This window comes from Crinia signifera, chromosome 1 (assembly GCF_055691185.1).
Source record: "Crinia signifera chromosome 1, ASM5569118v1, whole genome shotgun sequence".
Taxonomy (NCBI): Eukaryota; Metazoa; Chordata; class Amphibia; order Anura; family Myobatrachidae; genus Crinia; species Crinia signifera.
The window spans coordinates 304,508,754-304,531,040 of NC_139217.1; the positions used below are offsets into that span (position 1 = coordinate 304,508,754).

General features: G+C 38.2%; 1 protein-coding gene across 1 annotated transcript in view; it reads right to left on the minus strand.

The window, feature by feature from the left end:
• The window catches only part of CEMIP2 (cell migration inducing hyaluronidase 2), a 93,593-nt gene that overhangs the window by 10,512 nt on the left and 60,794 nt on the right, over nt 1–22,287 (minus strand). Inside the window, exons 12-21 of the mRNA XM_083186091.1 lie at nt 20,674–20,762; nt 20,007–20,138; nt 19,383–19,418; nt 14,108–14,263; nt 12,095–12,272; nt 6,478–6,693; nt 5,913–6,121; nt 4,602–4,775; nt 2,975–3,194; nt 1,437–1,538 (exon numbers count right to left, since the gene is read on the minus strand). Coding sequence (XP_083042217.1) covers nt 1,437–1,538; nt 2,975–3,194; nt 4,602–4,775; nt 5,913–6,121; nt 6,478–6,693; nt 12,095–12,272; nt 14,108–14,263; nt 19,383–19,418; nt 20,007–20,138; nt 20,674–20,762 — 1,512 coding nt within the window. The remainder of the gene's footprint in view (nt 1–1,436; nt 1,539–2,974; nt 3,195–4,601; nt 4,776–5,912; nt 6,122–6,477; nt 6,694–12,094; nt 12,273–14,107; nt 14,264–19,382; nt 19,419–20,006; nt 20,139–20,673; nt 20,763–22,287) is intronic.

Sequence of the window (22,287 nt, forward strand, 5' to 3'; positions counted from 1 at the left end):
GCAGATTTTGTGTTGTATTCATTGCTTTGAAAGATCACTTTCAGCTGGTGTAAATCCTTGTGGGTATAACAACTAACGCTCAGTTTTCTTTTTTAAAACAATTGGAAACAATTCCCTGTCTGCTGCTTATAGGATTTATTACAGAAGGCCAGTTTTTGTCACTGTGCAACTGTCAAAAACTCTGGCAGATCACAGTTTGGGGGAAAAAAATAGAAATGTATTCTTAAGTAAATAATTCAAAGACCTATCTGCAGTGGTTGCCTAAAATGTCTTTGGCCAAGCAATCTTTGATTATGGGAATTCCGCAGAAATCAGAACAATGGATGGTAGGGCTGTATGCTACTCCTTGTGAGCAGTAAGGTGTTTTTGTAACTTTATTAGTGTTAGTATTGGAAGATCATAGAAAACTCCTGTTACATTCATTTATATCTGTAGTTTTGTAAAGGTTTTTTGGACAGCCATACCGTATGTTATGTTTTTTTCCACTCCATATAACATACAGCTGTGGGCTGCTAAAACCCCTTTCACACTCGCAGAGCCAGGTCATACCCGGGAATGTGTTCCCAGGACTCTACCCTTTCACACTACACTCAGACCTGGGATCGACCCGGGACAGCCCCATTCACACTGATCCCGGGAAATCCCTGCAAATGCATATGCAGGTCATTAGAAATGGACTCCAGGGCTCTGAAAGATGACATCAGCATTTGTGAGCCCAAGAAAGCTCCAAATCAACAGCTTTTTTAAAGTCCTGTGTACGGGACCATTTACGCTGACCGCATCCCGGGTCGATTCCGGAATCTCCCCAGGTCAGGACCTGGGTAGAAATCCCGGGATTTTCATCCCAGTATATTCTTTAAAGACCCTTTCACACTGATCTAAATCCCAGGCTGATGAGCAAAAACCCGGGATATTTTTGCAAGTGTGAAAGAGGTATTAGTGTGTCACATTGTGATGCACTCCATAGGAGCATTATAATTCAGTAGACTGGCTCCCAGGGCAGTATCCAGGCATTATATGTACAGTTTTTAGGTAGACAATATAAATATCAACAACTATTGGTCGACATAAAAATGTCAACATGGGTTTAAAAAAAAAAAAAAAAGACTTCTTCAAAAACTTTACCATCTGCGTGGGCATAAACTTAGACTATAATAGTGTACTGAACACAGCAAGCCATGTGAGGGGACTTACACGGTGTCCATGCCAATTGCCAACCTATGTCAACATAGATACCATGAAAACCATGAAAAATTAATTTTGACCGAAACCCCCCCCCCCCATCAATCTCATGTGGACCATTTCGATGTCAACCTCTTGACTGTCAACGACCCCTTTGACCATTAGTTATAATTTTATTTATCTTTCAAACAAATATTTTCAAACAATAAACAACTTATGAAAGTGGTTCTATTAGGAGATAAGTTTTTACTTACTGAAATAAAAGATTCTACAGCCCTTTGTTTGATTTCTTCTTTGCTAAGCGACTGAATTTCCACATGGAGGTAGATATTATGAGGATCACTGGTATACACCACCTAATAAACAAAAACAATACAATTAAAATGCTAAATACACACACACACACACACACACACACAAACTATATCCCAAATGCAATACATATTTTGCTTATCTACAGAGCAATACAGCTTGTGAAATTGGCAAAAATAAACTTTCAAGTGTTTAATTTAATGAAGCTAAAATGGTAAATGAATTGTGTAATATTAACCTCTCTCTTCAGAGCAACATTTATAAAAAGTAAAACTTTATTGGGTATTTTTCTTTCTATTGCAAGGTGGCAGGCCAATACCTTCCCTACACATACCTCTTAAAAACAAAGCTGGAACATACTGTATTTGTGTATTTTGGAAAGCATTATGAATAAATCATAGAGAATTCTAAAAACAGGGAGCTTTTTAATTACCTATGCGGCCAGCAAGCCAAGCATGAATATGCTCACTGATGATCGGACACTTAAAGTTGCAAGAAAAAGAAGCACCACCATCTTAACAAAGTATGTGCACAGTACAAGCGGCAGGTAAGCTTAAGGCCAGTTGCATGCAGACAGGAGGTGCCAAACAGGATATCTGAGACAGAGGTATAGAATAGACCGTAAATCATCCAGGGCAAAATGTAATAGGGTGCAATTTTCTTAGATCGCAAAAAAAAAAAAATCGCACATCACATTTTCGATTTAACGCTGTTATTTGCAAACTTAATAGAGAGTGTTTAGACAAAATCTGAATTCGCTTGCAATTCCTGGCGATTTTTAGTAACAGCAGTGTGCGATTATTTTTCTATTATACAATTATACATATAAACTAAGAAGATCTCTTCCGAAAAATTCTGAGTAGAAATTGACATCTGTGAACTTTTTCTTTTTTTTCCCCCCTTTTACCGTGCAAATGTACAATTTTCCATTCAGTCTTTACAAGACATCCATTTCTAAGAAAACATCTGGAAGGTCAAACTTATAAAAGCCAAAGGTTAGAGCAGCAGGTTTTAATAAATGTTAGGATATGTCATTGCTCAAGTTTTGCTGAGAACCTCTGTTTGCGAAACATGGTTAGTGGTGTCTATGCTGCTATATCACAGCAACCAATGACATCCTGTTGGAAGATGCTAGAATTGCAGATAACCTCTATTTTGTTATTATGCCTTCCAATAATATAAGCAAATTAATGGTTAACCCTTTGAGTACCAAAGGATTTTGTCAAAATAGGTGCGAAAATTGGCAAGCAAACATTTGTATTCATCATAATGACCTGTAATGTTTACTTTATATAGGAAATCTTTTTTTACACAACATTTTTTAGTTGACTTGATATAACAAGTATAAGTGATATAAGTAGAAGTATATAAGTGAGTGACACAGGCATTTATAGCGGATATTTTGTGCATCTCTCACAGAGTTATTGGTACTCAAAGGGTTATATAAATAAATAATAAAAAAAGCCAACATTATCAGTACCTGGGATGCTCCACATGTGGTGCATGTGGCCGTAGATTTAATTGGCATTGGTTTTGTTGCGGCTGGTGCTTTGGTGTATTTGGGGTATGCCTTGGCCATACAGTTGCTTGTTGCTTTGGAGCGTAATGTAGCATTGATCATCACTCTTTCGCATCCCTGAGAAGAGCAATAGCTGTGACTGTCACGGTTGTCTTTTGCTTGGAGGTAGAGAAAGAGTAATCTAAAGTGTATAAGTAGAAGAACTAGAATTATAAATACAATATCAAACTTTCTATAGTGGTCTGATTTTATCATCAATACAAATATAGACATAGAAAGTAACAAAATTCTTATGTTACAAATGTCCGTAGAACGTCACTTTACTAGTAGGCCTGAAGGATAAGAATGACTAACCTGTATCTCACATAAAGAGTAAATAGTTATGAAAGCAAGACAATTTATACTGTATCATGATATATAAACAAAATGCAACATTTAAATTCCACTGGAATGTTTTATTAATCAATGTACTCAACCAATATCACTTATTGTAGGAGGTCCAAATTAAACATGACATTTAGCAAGATCCTCCGGTCTCCCTTGACATTATTCAGCATTAGTACCTTAAGTTTGTATTTGAGATTGCTCATTATGGAAGTACTGGTGTGGGGGTGGGCCTAGACCCGGCACGCTATGATATATGTATTTGTCTCTTCCCCTTTGATTTACTATGTCTTTTTGCTCAAAGACCTGTGCCCTATTATTGCATTGGTAGAATATTCTTTGGCCACCTACAGGAGAACTTGGGTTGAAGCTTGTAGACTTTAGCTTACCTACAGTTCATAAAGTCTTTAACAAATGTAGGTCATGTGATGCAAAGTAAGAATCCAGCATTATCTTCTATATAATTTTCATTTGAAAAGTTGTTTTTTTTTTAATCTCCCCTCTAAGAACACCCCAAAGTCATATCAGATGTGTGGGATCCACCTGGTTTAGCAGTTACTATTCCCCCCCCCCCCCCCCCCCATGACTTTTGTAAAGCGCAAAGCCCTGATAAAGGTAAATTCCAGTGCCTGGAAAGAATGGCAGGTTGATTATAGTGCTGTTGGCAAGGTGGTCCCATTTATAGGTCCCCGGTTATTCCATATAGGGAATAGGGGAAGGGCACAATATTTATACAACTTTTTTTCATGGACTTATAAAAAAGTGGTTCCCCATTTTATTTAAATCATGACGCCCTACAGTACAACAATTTTTTTCTCAGCACCCCTAAACCTAATTTTTATTGATAAATATAGGTTATGTTATGCGGTGATTGATCAGATTCGCTTCAGTTTGTCCACATATATATGACCAGTAGCCAGCAGCACTGGTTTTGCCTATTACATGGACCATACATAATGTGAATTGATCCTGGACAGCCAACTTAAAAGGTATCCTTGAAGTGCTTCAAGACACCCCGGGACACCACAGCACATCTGATCACTTTTTAAAGGTGGTTTTCAAACTATCAATAGCTGTTACAGAAAATCACTGCAAGCCTTTAAAAAGTAAAAGATTTTCCTGGAACTGTTTAACTTCGTCATGAATTGGATGGGTGTTGACAAATTGTATCCTGTTAGGAATGCATATGAGATATGATTATTACCCTGTGTCATTATCAAAGAAAAACTTCCTCTCTGATCTCTTCTTTTGCAGTTCCTCTATAGAGGACACCGGCTGATATTCTTCCACAGGAATTGTTAAGCTTTTAACAATCTGTGACATCACTTGAAAGCTAGTGTCCGGTGGGTAACAAAGACCAACTCTGATCCAATCATCTCTGCGATAAAGACAAATGCACAGCTTTAAAACATCAGGAAATGGAAGTACAGTAAATGTGACAAATCACTGTATAAACTAAATACAATGCTATGCTCATATACAAGTTCAATAGACCCCAAATGTCAATTACAGATTTGTTTTTATCCAGCCTTGTCACAATGTGAAGGTAACTGGTGACTTTCTCAGCTGTGTTTGTATGCAGCCTAGCAGGGCTTAATGTTGCAGCTAAGCATGGACCCAGGAATAGCCATCACAACAATGCTGGGAGAAGACAAATCTGTACAGACCAAATTTTTTTTTTTCATTCCATGCAAACATTTCTATAGGAGTCAAAAAAATCTTCAACAATAAAAAATGACATTTTCTTTAAAACACATTCATTATTTAAATGCAGTAGCGTTCTGCAGATAATACCACTTACACCTTTTCTAATTACCTGTAACAAAACACAAACCCTAAGCACCTGGTATACTAATAAAAATTGAGGAGAAAAAAAATGCAGGCAAAAGTAGAAAAAATAAATGGAGGAAAAAAAAGTAGTAGAAAATATACACAATCCCGGATCAAAACACAAAAAAAAAAACGGTCTGGTATAAGACGTGCTATCTTTATGCTTTATCCGAAAATGTATACGAACTCAACTGCTTCAAAAAGAATATTCCTTAAAACATAGTACACTATGAGGGGTATCCAATTACCCCTGATAAAGCATCAGGAGTGTACTGTAAATGTTTTATTTAAAAATCAGGCCATTCAATTAGATCGAATGATAAAAATAAAAATTCTTCCGAAATACACACAGGTTCAGTAAAACCTGTATGTTTTTTGACTGCTGCAGCACTGCTTTCAAGGATACACCGGCTAATTTGATAGCCCCCCACCCCAGCCTATTCATGAAATAAGCATATATGCAAAATTGAGAAATTAAAATACCAAAATTGTGTTTAAAATTGTACAGTACAGTAATCATGCATTGTGGCACAAAAATGAAAGGTATAGGAGCACACAGCTGTAGATTTGAAGAAAAAAAAAAGTTTTAGAAACAAGGCCTTCACACTGCATAAATTTTATTAGATATGCAGATGATAGAGGTACAGTAGATCACAGAGTTGATTCTACATAAAAGATGGCTTACTTGTCAAAGTTAATAAGATAAAGGTGAATGGTTTGTGGGGACTGTGCATTCCAGTGTATGGTGTATCCTTTCTGCAACATCACCACCGGCTGATATTGCTGGTAAGGTGCTTTCTGATTGATTCCCCGAAGAGACATGGGTTTTAAAGGGTATTCATCTCTTGCCATAGTCATGGTGAGATTCTGTGGATTTCGTGCTTGAATGTAGACCTTGGGGGAGAAGAAATGTGTTTAAATCAGAAGATTAACAAAAAATAAACAAAACCACACCTAAAATTAAATCTGGAATCACAAAATCGGTTCAAGATAATTGGTCCATACGAGTGTGTAGCCCACACACAGTTTACGACATGAGCAAAAAGGTCATAATGCACAAGGTCGACATTGACAAAATGTCAACACAAGCAAAATGCAGACAAATGACAAGGTCGAGCATAGCATTTATCATACACTGCATAAAATGATAGGTAAAAACTGAAGAACAGCTTTTAATAAACTTCTCTAAGCTTGAAACATCTCCGCCGACGTTGCTAAACAATAAATTAGAAAACCAATACGGTTCTGACCTGTGCATATGTTCCACTACATATGACTCCATTCCACTCTGTAACATTGACACACGAGGGGTGTCTAATCAAATAATTGTCCATCCGCGCCACATAGGTATTATTATAATTTGTTACAGATCCATCTACATCATGGAAAATACTATTTTTATCTCCATCCAAATCACCGGATTCAAACCATGGTCCAGGTTGACCAAAGAAAGCCCTCAACGATACCTGTGTGTGTAAAAAAAAAAAAAAAACACACAAGTTACATATTGTAATAATAATAATAGACAAAAAAAAATCATAATACAAAGGAATGGGAGGGGAGGGAGGGAAGCAATTGAAAGTGATATTTAAAACTGTCTTGATTTATTTTTTTAACCCATATAACTTACACATTACTGAAAACAAAAACATTAGTTCTAACATTAACATGGTTTTCATTTTAAGTGAAGACATATGTTATCAAGCCCCGTAGTATTTAATATGTGAAAGCTTGCCCAGATGGATACTTAAATACACAAAGGAAGCAACACAATAATCAAGAGACCCGTTTTTTCTTTAAAAAGGGCCATTTTCTATATGGGGAGTGTTCCATTTGTGTAAAAGAGCCTCTAGCTTCATCTGTACAGCCTACTCCTCCCCCACAATACAGTACAAGAACATTTGGTAGGAAGCCAGCACAGCACACTAATGTTACATTTCTGCTACTTTTAGCAATACAGAGAGGCAGGCATGTTTATATGTGTGTGTTTTTTTTTAACACAATGAACAGAGAAGTTAGGAACAGTTTACTGGAAACACATTCAAATATGAAAGCTAAAAGATCACTATGAAAAAGGCAGGTGGTCACAGATATATGGGGGATTTCATCTGTCGGCAGAGGGGGAGAGTTACTATTGCTCCAACACCGGCAACAGCTAACTTACTAGCACCCTTCACCCATCTGATTTGCTCCCCTATTCGTTTAAAAGTGCAGTAATGAAGTAATGAATCTTTGAGCAAGATCCTACAACCAGTTGTGTGGGTTTGGCTGATTGAATCCATACAGCATTAATTGAATTCCACCCTAATGTCTTAAACTTGTAGGTTTTTCTTCACTTGGATTGTCATCTACATAAAACTCCCTTACAAATCACCCCTATAAGAACTTCAAAACATAGGTTGTCAAAATGAGGGATTTTCCATATCATTCATTACATACATAAAAGCCAATTCAATTAGTAATTGTTCGCTATGCAATTAGAGATAAATTTCCCACGTGTTTCAATGGGAGCAATCATGACCTTAGTTTGCACATCCACCCTGGGGGTAGATATACAATGTGTAGGGCTCAAACTCAGTGCTTCCATTTGTACTTCTGCACAATATTTATAATATAAACTGAAATGCATTTATTAGTTGCACCTTAATAGTAAAAGCATTGCTCTTTAAAATTTTGGGCAAAATATTGGGATCAGAAGCATGGATTTTATAACACAACTCTTAATAAATAAATGCTGAAAATACCCCTATATGAATATAAAAATTCCAGCCACCGCGGGTCTCTCTCTTTGGGGCACTACTAGCTGCCGACTGTAGCACAGGAGGTTTGAGAGCGGGAGCACCAGCACGACAGTGCAAGCAGCGGCAAGGGTAAGATTTAATGTTAACTAGCTACTTCTATTTTCATCCCCACTGCTTTAATATCATTCATTAGGCTCCGCTCCATCTCACAGCCTCATCTGTACAGGGGGAAAACAGGGCTGAGGAGTCAGGACACCACAGGCTTCTCCCAGAGAACTTCTCTGAGAGAAGCCTGTGGTGTCCTGATTTCTCAGTCCTGTTTTTGTGCAGGGGAAGCAGGCTTTGGTGTCCAGTTATTGTGCAGGCGGAGCAGCCTGTGGTGTAGTTACTGTGCATGGGGAGCAGGCTTTGGAGTCCAGTTATTGTGCAGGGGGAGCAGCCTGTGGTGTTCTGTTATTGTGCAGGGGTGCAGCATGTGGTTTCCTGTTATTATACAGGGGAGCAGCCTGTGGGGTCCAGATTGTGTCATATTCTGTAATGTGCATGACGGTGTGTTCCATAATGTGTAATGACTCCGTTTTCTGATGCCACGCCTCCTTTCCACGAGACCATGCCCATTTCGCTGAGCGGCTTCGCCACGCAACGGTCCCACCTACTGCAGGTGGGCCTGTGTGCTCAAAATGCCAGGGCCGATTTCTGGTCTCAGTCCGGCCCTGCTTACTTAGTATTTAAAATGTAACCCCAAATACTGTAAACAATATATTTTGCTGAATACTGGTTATCATTTTTCACTCATTATTATAAAAACCTAAAAATCACCCCTGTGACCAATTTAACAGCCACTAACTTTCCTAGTTGCTGTCTTATTTGACACCTCTTGGGTGTAAAGGGAGATTTCTACTCTCTTATTTTTCACTTTTCATAGTGTGCGCACAGACACACACACACACAAGCCCTTATTCTGGTTCACTCGCAAAGGCTAATTCTTTCTCAAATGGACAAAACCATGTGAACTGCAGGGGGAGGGCAAATTTAACATGTGCAGAGATTTAGATTTCGTGAATTATTTTATTTTTGTGCAGGAAAAATACTGACTGCCTTATTTTTACACTGCAATATAGATCTCACTTTGAAGTAAAACCCCACTTAAATCTAATTCTCTCTGCACACGTTACATCTGCCCCACCTGTAGTGCACATGGTTTGGTCGATTTGAGAAGGAATTCGCCTTTGCGAATGAACCAGAATGAGGGCCATAGTACAATTAATGCAATACCTGCAACTTTAGATTTTTTATATGATTTGTACAAGCTGTATCAATTTTTTGAGGGTAAAAATGTCCTGGAATATGCACTAAACATTAACATGGTGTTTCACGGTATGGTATGGGACTGTTGGCTAATTGAATCTGCCTCATCGAATTTATAAAGCTTTTAAAAATATTTACATGAGTGTTAAGCAAAGTTTATAACTTTATAGGAAAGTAATTTTAGCATTTGAAGGCGGTTTGACATCTCACTTGGAACAAGTTAGTTTGGGGATTTCACGTTAAAGACTTTTTCCTACTGAATACAGGAATGGTTGGGCCAAAACAATTTTGAAATCTGAAGCAGTACAAAAAAAGAGACTCCTAACTCACTCATTCCAGTAGGCAAACAATAGTGAATAGTGATTGTAAAATGTAATTTTTTTGTACATAAAAATAAATAATAATAATAATAAATACATTAATAAATAAATAAATAATAATGCACAAGTCTTTATTTTGTTTAGGGGGGTGGGGGTGGAAGAATGTTCTGCCACCTCAAACCAGCCAAGTGGCAAACACGTGCTTCAGAAATGGCATGGCAGCTTATTAGTAATTTATTAACTGTGGAAAAACAGCATTTTATCCTGTGAAAAATGTCGAAAATTACTTCACTACCCATGCTTTGGTGAACTTAAATGGCTTAAATGGTTGTATGCAATTCCCCCCCCCCCCCCCCCAAAAAAAAAAACGTTAAAATATTGTTTTTGCAAAGCAAATGATCTCAAATGCATCCAAGAGTGTTACTGAATTGCCAGTTACAGTAGTATTCACAGCTAAACAAAGGTCTTAAACATTCACTACAAAATAGTATAATATACTGTATATTTTTAAGCTGAATATACAAAATCTTACACATCTATAACTGTGCGAAGTACTCATTAAATCTACCATGGCTTCCTCTAGCAGACATTAACTTCAGCGAGTATATGGCTAATCCCCTCTAGGTTTCAAACATTTGCAGATTCAATGTTTTAACTTATGGAAAGAATTACTAAACTTAAAACCAAAAGCTCTTTTCATGCTGATAAAGTCTGTTTTGCTAAATGAAGACCACTGCATTTTGGATACATTTAACGGTCAAGGAGTTAATGATGAGAAGTATGAAGATTGGAGACAAGTTTATGAAGCAGATTTGTTTTATAGCTTTCTGTTTTCTCAGAATGCGCATAGATGCAATCAACAAACAATAGTGCATTCATAGCTATGCAAAAAGCATGAAAATCGATACCACATTTTACACGTGTATCTCCTTACTGATTACTATGACAAGATGCAGAAAGGCCTCTGTAACCTGTGCAGCTGCTGCAGATGTGAACAAGTTTGTGAAAAAAAGAAGAAAAAAAATCTAAATAAAAATAGTATATTTACCTGTTTTTATCCCAGGCTTACTGAGATACAGGTCATAAGCACAAGTTAGTTGTTTTTGTATTTTTTTTTTTTTTTTGCATTTGCTTTACCTTCTTCTGCAAAAATGAAAGACTCTTTGAAATCTTGCTTCAAATATGTATATAATGGATAAAAACCTGCATATTGCTGGAAGAATCGCATCGAGAGACCAATCACCAATTAGTAATAGGATAATGGGTGACACTGGTATTGGGATGTCAGGTCAGTCACATCACTACTAGCAAATCCCCATACACACTATGGGCCAGATGTATCAAGCTTCAAAAAGTGATAAAGTGGAGAGTGATAAGCAGCCAGCCAATCAGCTCCTTCCTGTCATGTTACAGGCTGGGTTTAAAAAACAGGTAGGAGCCGATTGGCTGGTTGTTTATCACTCTCCACTTGATCACTGTTTGAAGCTTGATACATCTGGCTCTGAGTGATACAGGCAGACTATATGCACGATAATGACAGAATTAAAAATATCATGCATATATTTCAGTGTGTACAAATGAAGGGCTCGGGCAGCTCAAAGAGCATAGAGTGTGACTTCTCTGAGGTGAGAAGTCACCAGGACATACAGTTTGCTAAGTATTTCTTCTATGGATATAAATTGCAGAATGTTACCACATAACCTCTGCCACAAAGCAATAAGATACATTTAAGCACACAAGACAAGCAGAAATTGGGAAACTATGTGGTTTGTGAATGTGTTTAAGTAAATAATGGTCTAGAGTAGTGGAGGCACCCTCAAGGCTGTAACATTTGTGGGATAGTGCTTTTATATAAATTTCAAAATAATCTTTAAATATTTCATATTTTCATATGCTCATGTGCCGACACCGCGTGCGAATGGGAATGGCAAACTGCAAGTTTGCAGTCCCATTCGCACCCACCAGTGCAAATGGGTGTTCCCATGAACTAGCTGGGTGTTCCCATGGAAATGAGGCAGTGGGGGGGGGCGCAGTGGACATCACCGGATGTCAGCTGCCCGCCCTATTTCCGTACAGGGTACAGGCAAAGCTAAGGCCTCTGAGAGTGCCTTAGTTTTGCATGTGCACTCCAAATCATTCAATGGTCGGGCTGCATAGAAAGCTCATGCAGTGATGTGTGTGAACTAGACTAACCTTTCATACACACAGCAGTGAATATCAGATCATATGGGGATATCAGCTGAGACAGACACATGGGAGTGACATTTTACTCCCAACATACATAAAAGCTATAAGAAATCAGTCACATGGCTTTTTTCATGGAAGGGAGGATAATAGGGGAAAATTTAATTAAAAAGAAAAAAATCTTTTCAGTAATTTACAGTAGGTTGTGTCATTAACCAGCTATCTGCACAAATATTTTAAACATTTGCACATACTGATGACAATTGAAGAACAAAAAGCATAAAAAACAAAATATAAAAAATGTCAATACTTACATTAGCTCCAAATTTAAGAAATGAAACACTATTCCTTGGGGTAAGTTGCCAGGGGTTTTTCATTAGAAAGCCAATGGCACTTGTGAACCGATCAGGTGTTGGCACAAAGTTTTTAAAAGTGCTTTTTGTAAGACGAACTGGCCCATCATAAATCTGAAAACCTCTGATTGGAAAAGTCCTGAGACAAAAAATATTAAAATAACAAATTTACAGTCTATTTACACACAGCATACCTCCCAACTATCCTGATGTTAGCAACAGTTTAGGGACTATCCCACTGTCCATCCACAGGGTAGCAGTGTTCTACAGTGGGGGAGGGTGGGGGAGGGTGGGGGTGGGTGGGTGGGTGTGTGACTAATGGGCAAATCATGCCACAAAGCCATGCCCCATTTTCAGGAGTGTGCAACTTTTCCGGGTTATGGGGTCCCAAATGAGACGCTTTGGATGTTGGGAGGTATGCATTCAGGCAGTAGAACTAATGTAAATATTTACCATACAAACATAACATTTTACACGTTCTCTGTGTGTGTATTTTAGGTCAAAATCACCTTATATCTTTGCCCAAGAAGCAAAAAAAAACAACAACTTTAAAGCAACACATAGAATAAGGGCCCCCTCATACATTGATGCATTGACATAATTTCCAGTACCCTGATGCCTGAACAAAAAGTCAGGAATGTTAAAAAAGTTTAAAAATCTTGATTCCCTGACTCTGAATAAGAATCAGTCAGGATCAGCAGATCAGAGATTTTTTACCTTAGAAATTTCCCCAATGGATCGCTAACCATTGATAGCTGCCGGTCAGGGAAACAGCAGGAAGGTATAGGATGGCCTTAAGTTAGTGATTTCAGCCTAAAATAGGACAATTATTTGGACCCACTAATAATGCTAGCCATGTGCTTATTAAGCAAACATATTAAAACATCCCCACCCCATAGACAGCCATCAAAGAATGGATTTCAATGTAACCACAATGTTTTCTAATCTATTCACAATGTACTTCAAATAAAATGAAACTTCAAAAGCATTGAAGTCAATATTTAACAAATAAAAGTATTCAGTTTTCTTCTTTTTTTTTTTTTTAATGGTTCGATACTGAAAAATACTTTGCAATTAAAAAAAAAACCTTTCAAATGATGGCAATAAGCAACAATATTATTCACACGGTGAAATATAAGGAATTAGAAGTAAAATAGGTGAGTATTACAAAATAACTTTTATCATTTATTTAGATACAGTAAGCAATTAAAAGCACATGGACACAGGTATGGGTTGACCAACCCAAGGTCGCTATGCATTGAGTCGACATGGATGGAAGGTCGTAACAAGAATTAGGTTGACAATGGCTAAAATCGCCAGTCAAAAGGACGACATGGGTTTTTTTTTCACTTTTTTTGTCCTGAATGCTGTCATGGATGCCGTATCAGTGCACCGCTGCACTCGCCATGCTATTCTATTCTCCCTCCACGCCGTAGTGGATGGTAGGGCATGAAATACTGCCTGTCTGTGCAAAAAAAAAGTGAAAAAGCCATGTGGACCTTTTGACCGTCGACCTCCCATGTAGATCGTCAGTGGTCAACCCAATGCATGTCGACCTTAGGTGTGTCAGCCTAACGACCGTATACCATGGACACAACCCTAGAGCATCAGAGTGCCACAGGGGCAGCCACCTTACCTTACTTTTCTGACATTTTAACTGACACTAGCCTTTTAATATGAATATATATTAGACTGGGAATGATGGGTAGAAGATGGGGATGCCCAATCTGCCCAGAATATATGGTCTCCTTGAAGGTTATAGGGATACCCACCAGGACTTATCTGATTCATTGTAAAAACCTTTAATGCTACAAAATTAAACAAACCCTTAGAATTAAAATGGACACTTACATATATATGTATGCTATTCTAAAAAACAATTAACAAATACAAGCACAGTAAATGGTAAACATTTGGTTTTGACACCATATAAATTATTAACATGTATATATATATTCATGCTGCTGGATGTACCTGTTTCTAGGAAGTGTGCGATTTTTATTATAAACTCCTCCTGTCCCCCAGTATTTGTTTTGGCCTCCTTGAAATCCAAAATTTCTACTTTCCCCAATAAACAGAGATTCAGAGACTTCCTGACTGGAACCTTCATCTTTAGGAAAACTGCCGTCACTGGAAAATGGGAAAGTAAGAATTTTTGCCTGAAAAGTTTGACTTCTTCCTGGCTCACTTTACTAACAAGAACAGCAATGCTTACTATGAACCAATAAAAAAAAAAAAATTATGCATTTTAAGAAATATGGTGAAGGTGGGGGAAAAAACTGTATACAAAAATTTAAAAAAGGACATAATAATTGGTTTCAATTGGGTTTATATTAAAATACATTGGCAAGAGAAGATAAAATCGAGAAAGTACTAAACAGCTTCTTATTTAAATTTTACAGGCGGCGTTAGAAAAATAAAAGTTGATTGCTTAGCACTTTATCTCTCACAATTGTATCTCTTTACAAGGTTTGATAAATGCCTTTAAATGTTTACAAATAAACAATTTATATGGTAGCTTTAAAAATGTGTATAATTTCATTGGTACTTGTTTCCTAGCACGGCGCCAGCGCTAAAGATTGTATCCATCGGGACCCCAAAAATCGCGTCGATTGCATCGCATGCAACCAAATCGCATGCGATGGATGCAATCAACACGATTTTTACATTGGAATCAATGTAAAATGGTCCCTGAGACCCGATTTTACATTGGCCCCAATGTTAAATGCCCCCCAGACCCCAATTTTTATTGTTTCCCAACCCTGATGGTTCAAATGCCCCCCCCCATTGTTAACGCCACCCCGAAGCGTTGCGAGCGCAGCAAGCCCGCGAGGGGCGGTAGTACGCGTCCTCCAACCTTTCATACCCCCACTATCCACGTCGGCGTGGAGTTGATTTTATATAGTGTGGCGAGCGCAGCGAGCCACAGAGCCCAAAGCGTGGCGAGCCCTGCGAAGGGACGCACACTACTTCACAGATATTACGCGTCTGCTCGCCACACTATATAAAATCAACTCCCCGCCGACGTGGATAGTGGGGGTATGAAAAGGTCGGAGGACGCGTACCGCCACCCCTCGAGGGCTCACTGCGCTCGCCACGCTTCGGGTTGGCGTTCATCGTGGGGTGGCGTTAACAATGGGGGGGGGGGGCATTTGTCATGTAAAATACCCATAAGGGTGGGTATACAATGAAAAATCGGGTCCATTGACCAATTTAACATTGTTCCCTATGTGAAACCGTGTCCATCGCATCGCATGCCTTAACTTAAGGCATGCGATGGACACGATTTTTTCATTGTCGGGGAAAAGGCTAAAAATAGCCCTAAAATCGCGTCGGTCGCGTCCATCGCATACCTTAACTTAAGGTATGCGATCACCTACGACGGGCACCGTGCTAGGAAACAAGTACCATTTCATTACTTACAGAATTAAATAATTGTTACATTAAAAAAATAGTATTTGCAGATACATATATTTACATCTGTGGAAATATTTACTCTTCTGGGTAGGCATTGAGCAATGCGCTCAGCTGTGTAATAACTTATGACATAAGAGCAAAACTCTATGCAGAAATCATTGGTTATTCCACTGTAGGAGGTGATGAAGGAAGAGCAGGCTAATCACAAACCTACAGCCAAGTTTCCACAGGTTGTAAACAAGCCCAGGACACCCGGTTGCAAAAATTTGCTTCCTAATGAGACTTGTCAAATGCAGAGCTGTGGCCAAGGCTGTAAAAGCTTAAGCTTAGTGCAGTATTTCGGAATGCCAAAATACCACAGGGTTCATTGAGGACATAGAAGTACAGATATAGATTTAATGCATTATATATATATAGATGTATGTTTATTCTTTAACCCCACAAAATATTAGCTATTTTTCTTCCTATATAGTTACAACTAGTATAGTACACACCAAAGCTGCACTGGTACTGTCACATTACACTCAGAGTATGTAATTTAATATTAAACTGAAAGGGTGTGATGTAAATGGGAATCAGTAAATCATCTGTCAATGTTATTTGAACCATTTCCAGAATGTACATTAAATGGAATTACACCACATACAAGAACACAACATTAAAGTAATTGGCACAGAAGACTTACATATAAAAATATAAATAAAAACAAGAACTTTCAAATCCCAGTACCAAATCCACTTTTACTAAAGCAGACCATAAGGATTCCATAGTACATTTTATATCTGAAGGCATCCCTCTTCTAGATTACTGGCATAATGAATGAAAAGTTGTTTATAGGACATTAACCTCCTTTATTGTATGTGCTAAAGCTGGATGTTAGTTACACACATTCAACCTGGTAAAATTTAGGAGACATCTATTCATACTTCTACAATAAGATGAACAAACAGCATCTATTCTTATAATAGGCTTCTCCTGTAATTTGGATCATTCATGGACAAATAGCGGAGTAACTACCCATACCCAACATAATATTTATATCAGTTATTGTGGATTCACACAACCATTGGCTCCAAAAATGACTTGTTTCTAACAATCATATTCTATATTCTTGCCAAAACAGGTATAGATAATATTGACAACAATTTTGTAATAAAGCACGAGAATAAACTCACAAGTTGGTTCTCATTTTCAAGTGGACTCTGAATGCAAATCACTCTTGACATGAATGAGACTTGTAGAGCTCTGAATTCTCCCAGTAATACACAAACTCCTCATTTTTGATGGTGCTCATGAGAAGGCACCATAAGACTATTAGACTATATGCAAAAAACAGATATAGGATAAGACCTTTCTATGGCGCAGTGCTGCCTTCAGTTCCTACTAATCTCCGGTTATCACCCAATAACCAAAAACACAGAGAAATACAAGAAGTGGATTTTCCAAACTTTCTATGGCGCAACCAGTCCAGAAGTTCTCCGACCGTCAAGAATTTTTGTTCAATCTTTCTATCCGATGGTTTCTCAAAAATAAATCAAAGAAAGCCACTGATTAGATGCAAACTTAAAAAAGTGATTCAGTTTCTACTGTTTGGAGTGAAGCTGGAGGGTATAGATGAGCGTACCCTACTCACAGTGTGGCTGGCAACGTATGTACACGTAGCGGGTACTTGTTCTGCTTGTAGGTCCTCGATAGCCTCCCTCTTGATGTCTTGATAAAGGTGTCTACACCGAAACGCGTCGACAGTCAGTGTGGAGAGTGAGCAGCCATCACATCTTTATACCCAACATTGGATGTACGTATTAGATTCTTCAATTTTTAACCTTTTTAAGGAATTTTTTTGTCGTTGTTCTGGATTTGTTTATATTCCGTGTTTGACCATTGTGGGTCTTGGGAACTGTTTTTATTGTGGTATTCGACCATCATGGGGATGGAAGATTTTTATAAGTGTCAATAAAATTTTTATGGAGAAGAAAAAGTCTATATTGGAATTGTTGAGAAAACTTCAGGTTACGGGACATTTTTTTGAGACCCATTTTCTTTTCACTCTGTATGTGCCGGTTATACATCTGGGAGAAAAAAACCTTAAACAGATGACCAGCAATACAGAGCCAAAGAAACCGTTATAGGAGTATAAAGATTTGCCTAACCGTAAGTCCGGGTACGCCATCTTTCTAACCCAAGATTATTCCATCACCTCGGGGCACAAACTTCCCACCAGGGACCCACAAAAAAATTGGGAGCACCTAAAACGATACCTTTACGCACCTATAACAACACCACTTAGTGTGAGTCTCGGTACGAAAATACACTAAGCCCACTGCTATTTCTCTTACCGAGAAATTATTCCCCTATGAGTCTATAACAGACACATGGGATCTTATCTGTTATAAGACTACACATTGTTGTTTTTTATTTATTTTGTATATATACACTCTGGACGGAGAAATTTTGGAAAATCACGAATATTTGAATATAAATCCTAAAGGCAAAAGAAACCACTACGGGCTTAGAGTTCTTCATACCAACCGTGAGTGGGGTACGCCTACTTTTTCTCTTCACTATCACAGCACCAAGGAAAAGAAACCTTTATATATGTGCCTCACCCTTGATATAATATTTTTCACGGTATACATCACACCGGGAGTCAAGTGGGGGACCATAGAGGATCCATCAGTAGAACAAGTACCCGCTACGTGCTTTTACGTCGCCAGTTATACTGTGAGTAGGGTACGCTCATCTATGCCCTCCTACTTCACTCCAAACATACTGTGAGATCTGATTATCAGTAAAGAAGTCACACACTGCTATTTATTTTTATTTTCACGGTATATATGATACCTGGGAGTCAAGAGGAGGGCCATTGAGAACCTGTTGGCAGGACAAGTACCCGCTACGTGCATATACGCCGCCAGCCACATTGTGAGTAGGGTACGCTCATTTATGCCCTCCACTTTACCTCCAAGTACACCTTAAAGATTTGGTCACCAGTAAAGAGTCACACATTGCCGTTTAACTTTATTTTTCACGGTTTTCACTATACTGGGAGTCAAGAGGGAGGCTATCGAGGACCTACAAGCATAACAAGTACCCGCTACGTGTACATACGTTGCCAGCCACACTGTGAGTAGGGTACGCTCATCTATACCCTCCAGCTTCACTCCAAACAGTAGAAACTGAATCACTTTTTTAAGTTTGCATCTAATCAGTGGCTTTCTTTGATTTATTTTTGAGAAACCATCGGATAGAAAGATTGAACAAAAATTCTTGACGGTCGGAGAACTACTGGACTGGTTGCGCCATAGAAAGTTATGTATTAGACTGTCTAGTGCAGGACAGACCAAATCGGTCTTAAGGTGCCCACACACGCACCGATCCCGGCGGTGCGATGCTATACGATGGGGTGTGTGCTCCCATCGCACAGTACAAAAAGTATGTGCTGCACATACTTTTTGTACTAGCTTTTTCTAGCATAGCATCGCATCGCATGCACATCGTATGCACAAGGCATACGATGCGATGCTATGTGTGCTAGTTAAGCCCATAACGCACGCCGGGATCGGTGCGTGTGTGGGCACCTTTAGAGATCTACCAACAGTTCACATTTTCCAGACCGCCTACTTGGTGCACAAGTGAAGTCATTACTAATTAACTATCACATTTTCAAACATGTGCTGCATTTGTCTCTAACTGACACATTCTACAGATCCATGGGTGGTCTGGAAAACATGAACTGTAAGTAAATTTCATGGACTTATTTGATCACTCCTGGTTAAAATATTTTAATTTATCTACATAAAGTGGAAAATAAATACGTTAAACATGTACTAACCTTGCAAATGTGAGTCCAATTCCATTATCAGAAAACCTAGGAAGATATAAAAATAAATGCAATGAGAAAGCTACAATTAAATTCCATGAACACAATCAAAAACATGCAACAACTTCCAAAATATGTTTGGAATTTTTTTTATCTGAAATAAATTACTGTACTACATAAAAATTTCTGTTGCAGAGTAATCTGCAGCTTATCATAGACATTACATTAATAACTTGATTTCTCCTACACGTAAAAGATGCCAGAGAATCACTTCCAAGCAGAACTATTCAAAAAGCTACAACAAAAGACAAACGGATCATATTTTTATTAATATAGGTATTAGAATCTTCATCAATTTGCAGTGTGCATCAAAAATCTACAACACCACGAACTGGGGAGGTAGAGCATGTCAACATTCTATTACTATAAAAATAATAAATGCAAGAATAATAGAAAATTGTGTACAATGCTTTAATAATGGGTAAGGTACATAACAAATAGAGCGATAATACAAGGTGGTCTAAGTTAGGATAAGCAAAGTCAGGAGAAGAGAAGGAACTGCCTGTTAGACAATTTAGAATTTAACAGATAAATGTATGAGTATGGTATTCCTGCTGTGAATAATGACATACCTACCCAGAATTCTGTATAATAATGTCTCCTCCTCTCACCCAAGCTCCATGGTCATTATTTTTAAAAGCAACAAGGCCATCAATTACTGCTGCAACCCTGGGTTTTAATGGATCAGCATCAACATGAGGTCGAAATCTAGATAGAAAGTAAAGAAAACTTATAGCCGAATGCAATTACTATAAAACGTACAGTCCACATTTCAGCAAATTTCTTTAGCGCTATTTAAGTACATTTCTCACATTTATTTATAACCAACTACTTAAGCCTTATACACAATAGAGGATATGGTTTACGAACTATACAGTCAACTATTTCCCTTGATATCCAAGGCGAAATATATAGTGCATACACACTAAATATAGTTAATTATAGCATTCAGTATCTTCTTTGGGTCCCAGCTCTGTACATGTAGTCGTTGACGGTATTGTCAAAATTGAGCTGCAAATACAGACAGATGACGGAGGACTTTGTTACCGAGGCACACTCCCATGGAATGTTACTATGTTTAGTACTACTTGGACGATATTATGAATGCTGTCGTTAAAGTCCAAAATAAGGAGAATAATTTGTAATATCATTTGGTGTGTATGGGGCTTCATATTCCATATACATTATTATTCTAAAACTTTGAACATGGTTTGGTTTACGGTTATTCCATAATAAACTCTACCTGGCATTATTGTCCAAACAGAGATACTCTCTTGGGTCTTCAGCACTTGCATTTGTCGTCTTCACACCTTTATCGATAAATAATCCAGCCTACATAAACAAGAGGGTTATGAAATTAACACAAATTAAATTACCAATTTTTGAGGCCTATATAATTAAAAATAAAAGTAAAAACAACAAAATAGAATGTATGACAATATTACAATTAGGCCTAGAATGAAGTAAATAAAATGCCACACATTATATAGAATATATATACGCCTCATTACCCAGAGATAATATAATGCATTCCTTTCTCAATATAAAAAGCAAATACAAAAAATATAAATACAAAAAATGTATGTCATTGTAATACCACCAGGAATGCCATATGTTGGGGAGCTTCAATGCTTGCAGCTAGGAGGTATCCATCAGCTAAATGTACAAAATTGTTTGGGGGGGGCACAATTGGTGGCGCAAAGATACCAGATGCTGGCGCCACAACTCTCACCCTGAACTACTCAGAATTTGCACAATTTTGTATGATCATTATGAGACTGTGAACAAATATGTGCAAGTTTAAGCTGCTGCAAACTGGGGCTATTGGCACAATAAATCATGTGGGCAGAAATCTAGTTTGCATTTGGTTTGACCAGAGTTCAATCATAAAGTGGCAGATGAACATGCATCCCGTTTTTGAGCCTGTCATGCCTGGCTATATAAAATTTAATTGAAGACTCTCCTACAGGCATGTCCAAACTGTGGCCCTCCGGCTGTTGTGAAACTACACATTCCGGCAAGCCTTGCCCTAGTTTTAGCATTCCCTAATAGCAAAACTGTGGCAAACAATGATGGGACTTGTAGTTTCACAACAGCTGGAGGGTCATAGTTTGGACATGCCTGCTGTACTATCGAGTAGGTTATAAATCGACTTGATAGTAGAAACATGCAAACATGCTCTGTTTACATGTTTATGTTTGTCTGTCTCATAAAGACCTCAAATCCAGGCATACCAAATATTAGTCCAAGATTGAGACTAAACGTGATTTTTGTGTGATTACAGAATCAGTCGCATGATTCTGTACTCATAAAACAATTATATAATGGATTCTATGATGCATTTTTAGTTGAAACCACATCGCTTGTAATTCAAATAGCACCTTGTTTCTTTTGGCTTGTGATGCTCCCGCATAGTTCATAATGCAAGCCAAAAAAAAGTATGTGCAGGCAGTGCTTTATGTACTAGATCGCAGTTAAGGTGCCCACACACACACACACCGATCCCGGCGTGCGTTGTGGGCTTAACTAGCACACATAGCATCGCATCGTATGCCTTGTGCATACGATGTGCAGGCGATGCGATGCTATGCTAGAAAAAGCTAGTACAAAAAGTATGTGCAGCACATACTTTTTGTACTGTGCGAGGAGATGCCGCGGGAGCGCGCACCCCATCGTACAGCATTGCACCGCCGGGATCGGTGCGTGTGTGGGCACCATTAGTTTAAATTGCCATCCATGCTATTTAAACTAAATGCAATGTGATCTAGTACAAAGTTCATCTAGCACAAATAGCACCGTGTGTGGGCACCTTAAGAGAAACAAGAAACTAAAGCTTGGCTATGACTCCCCTAATAAC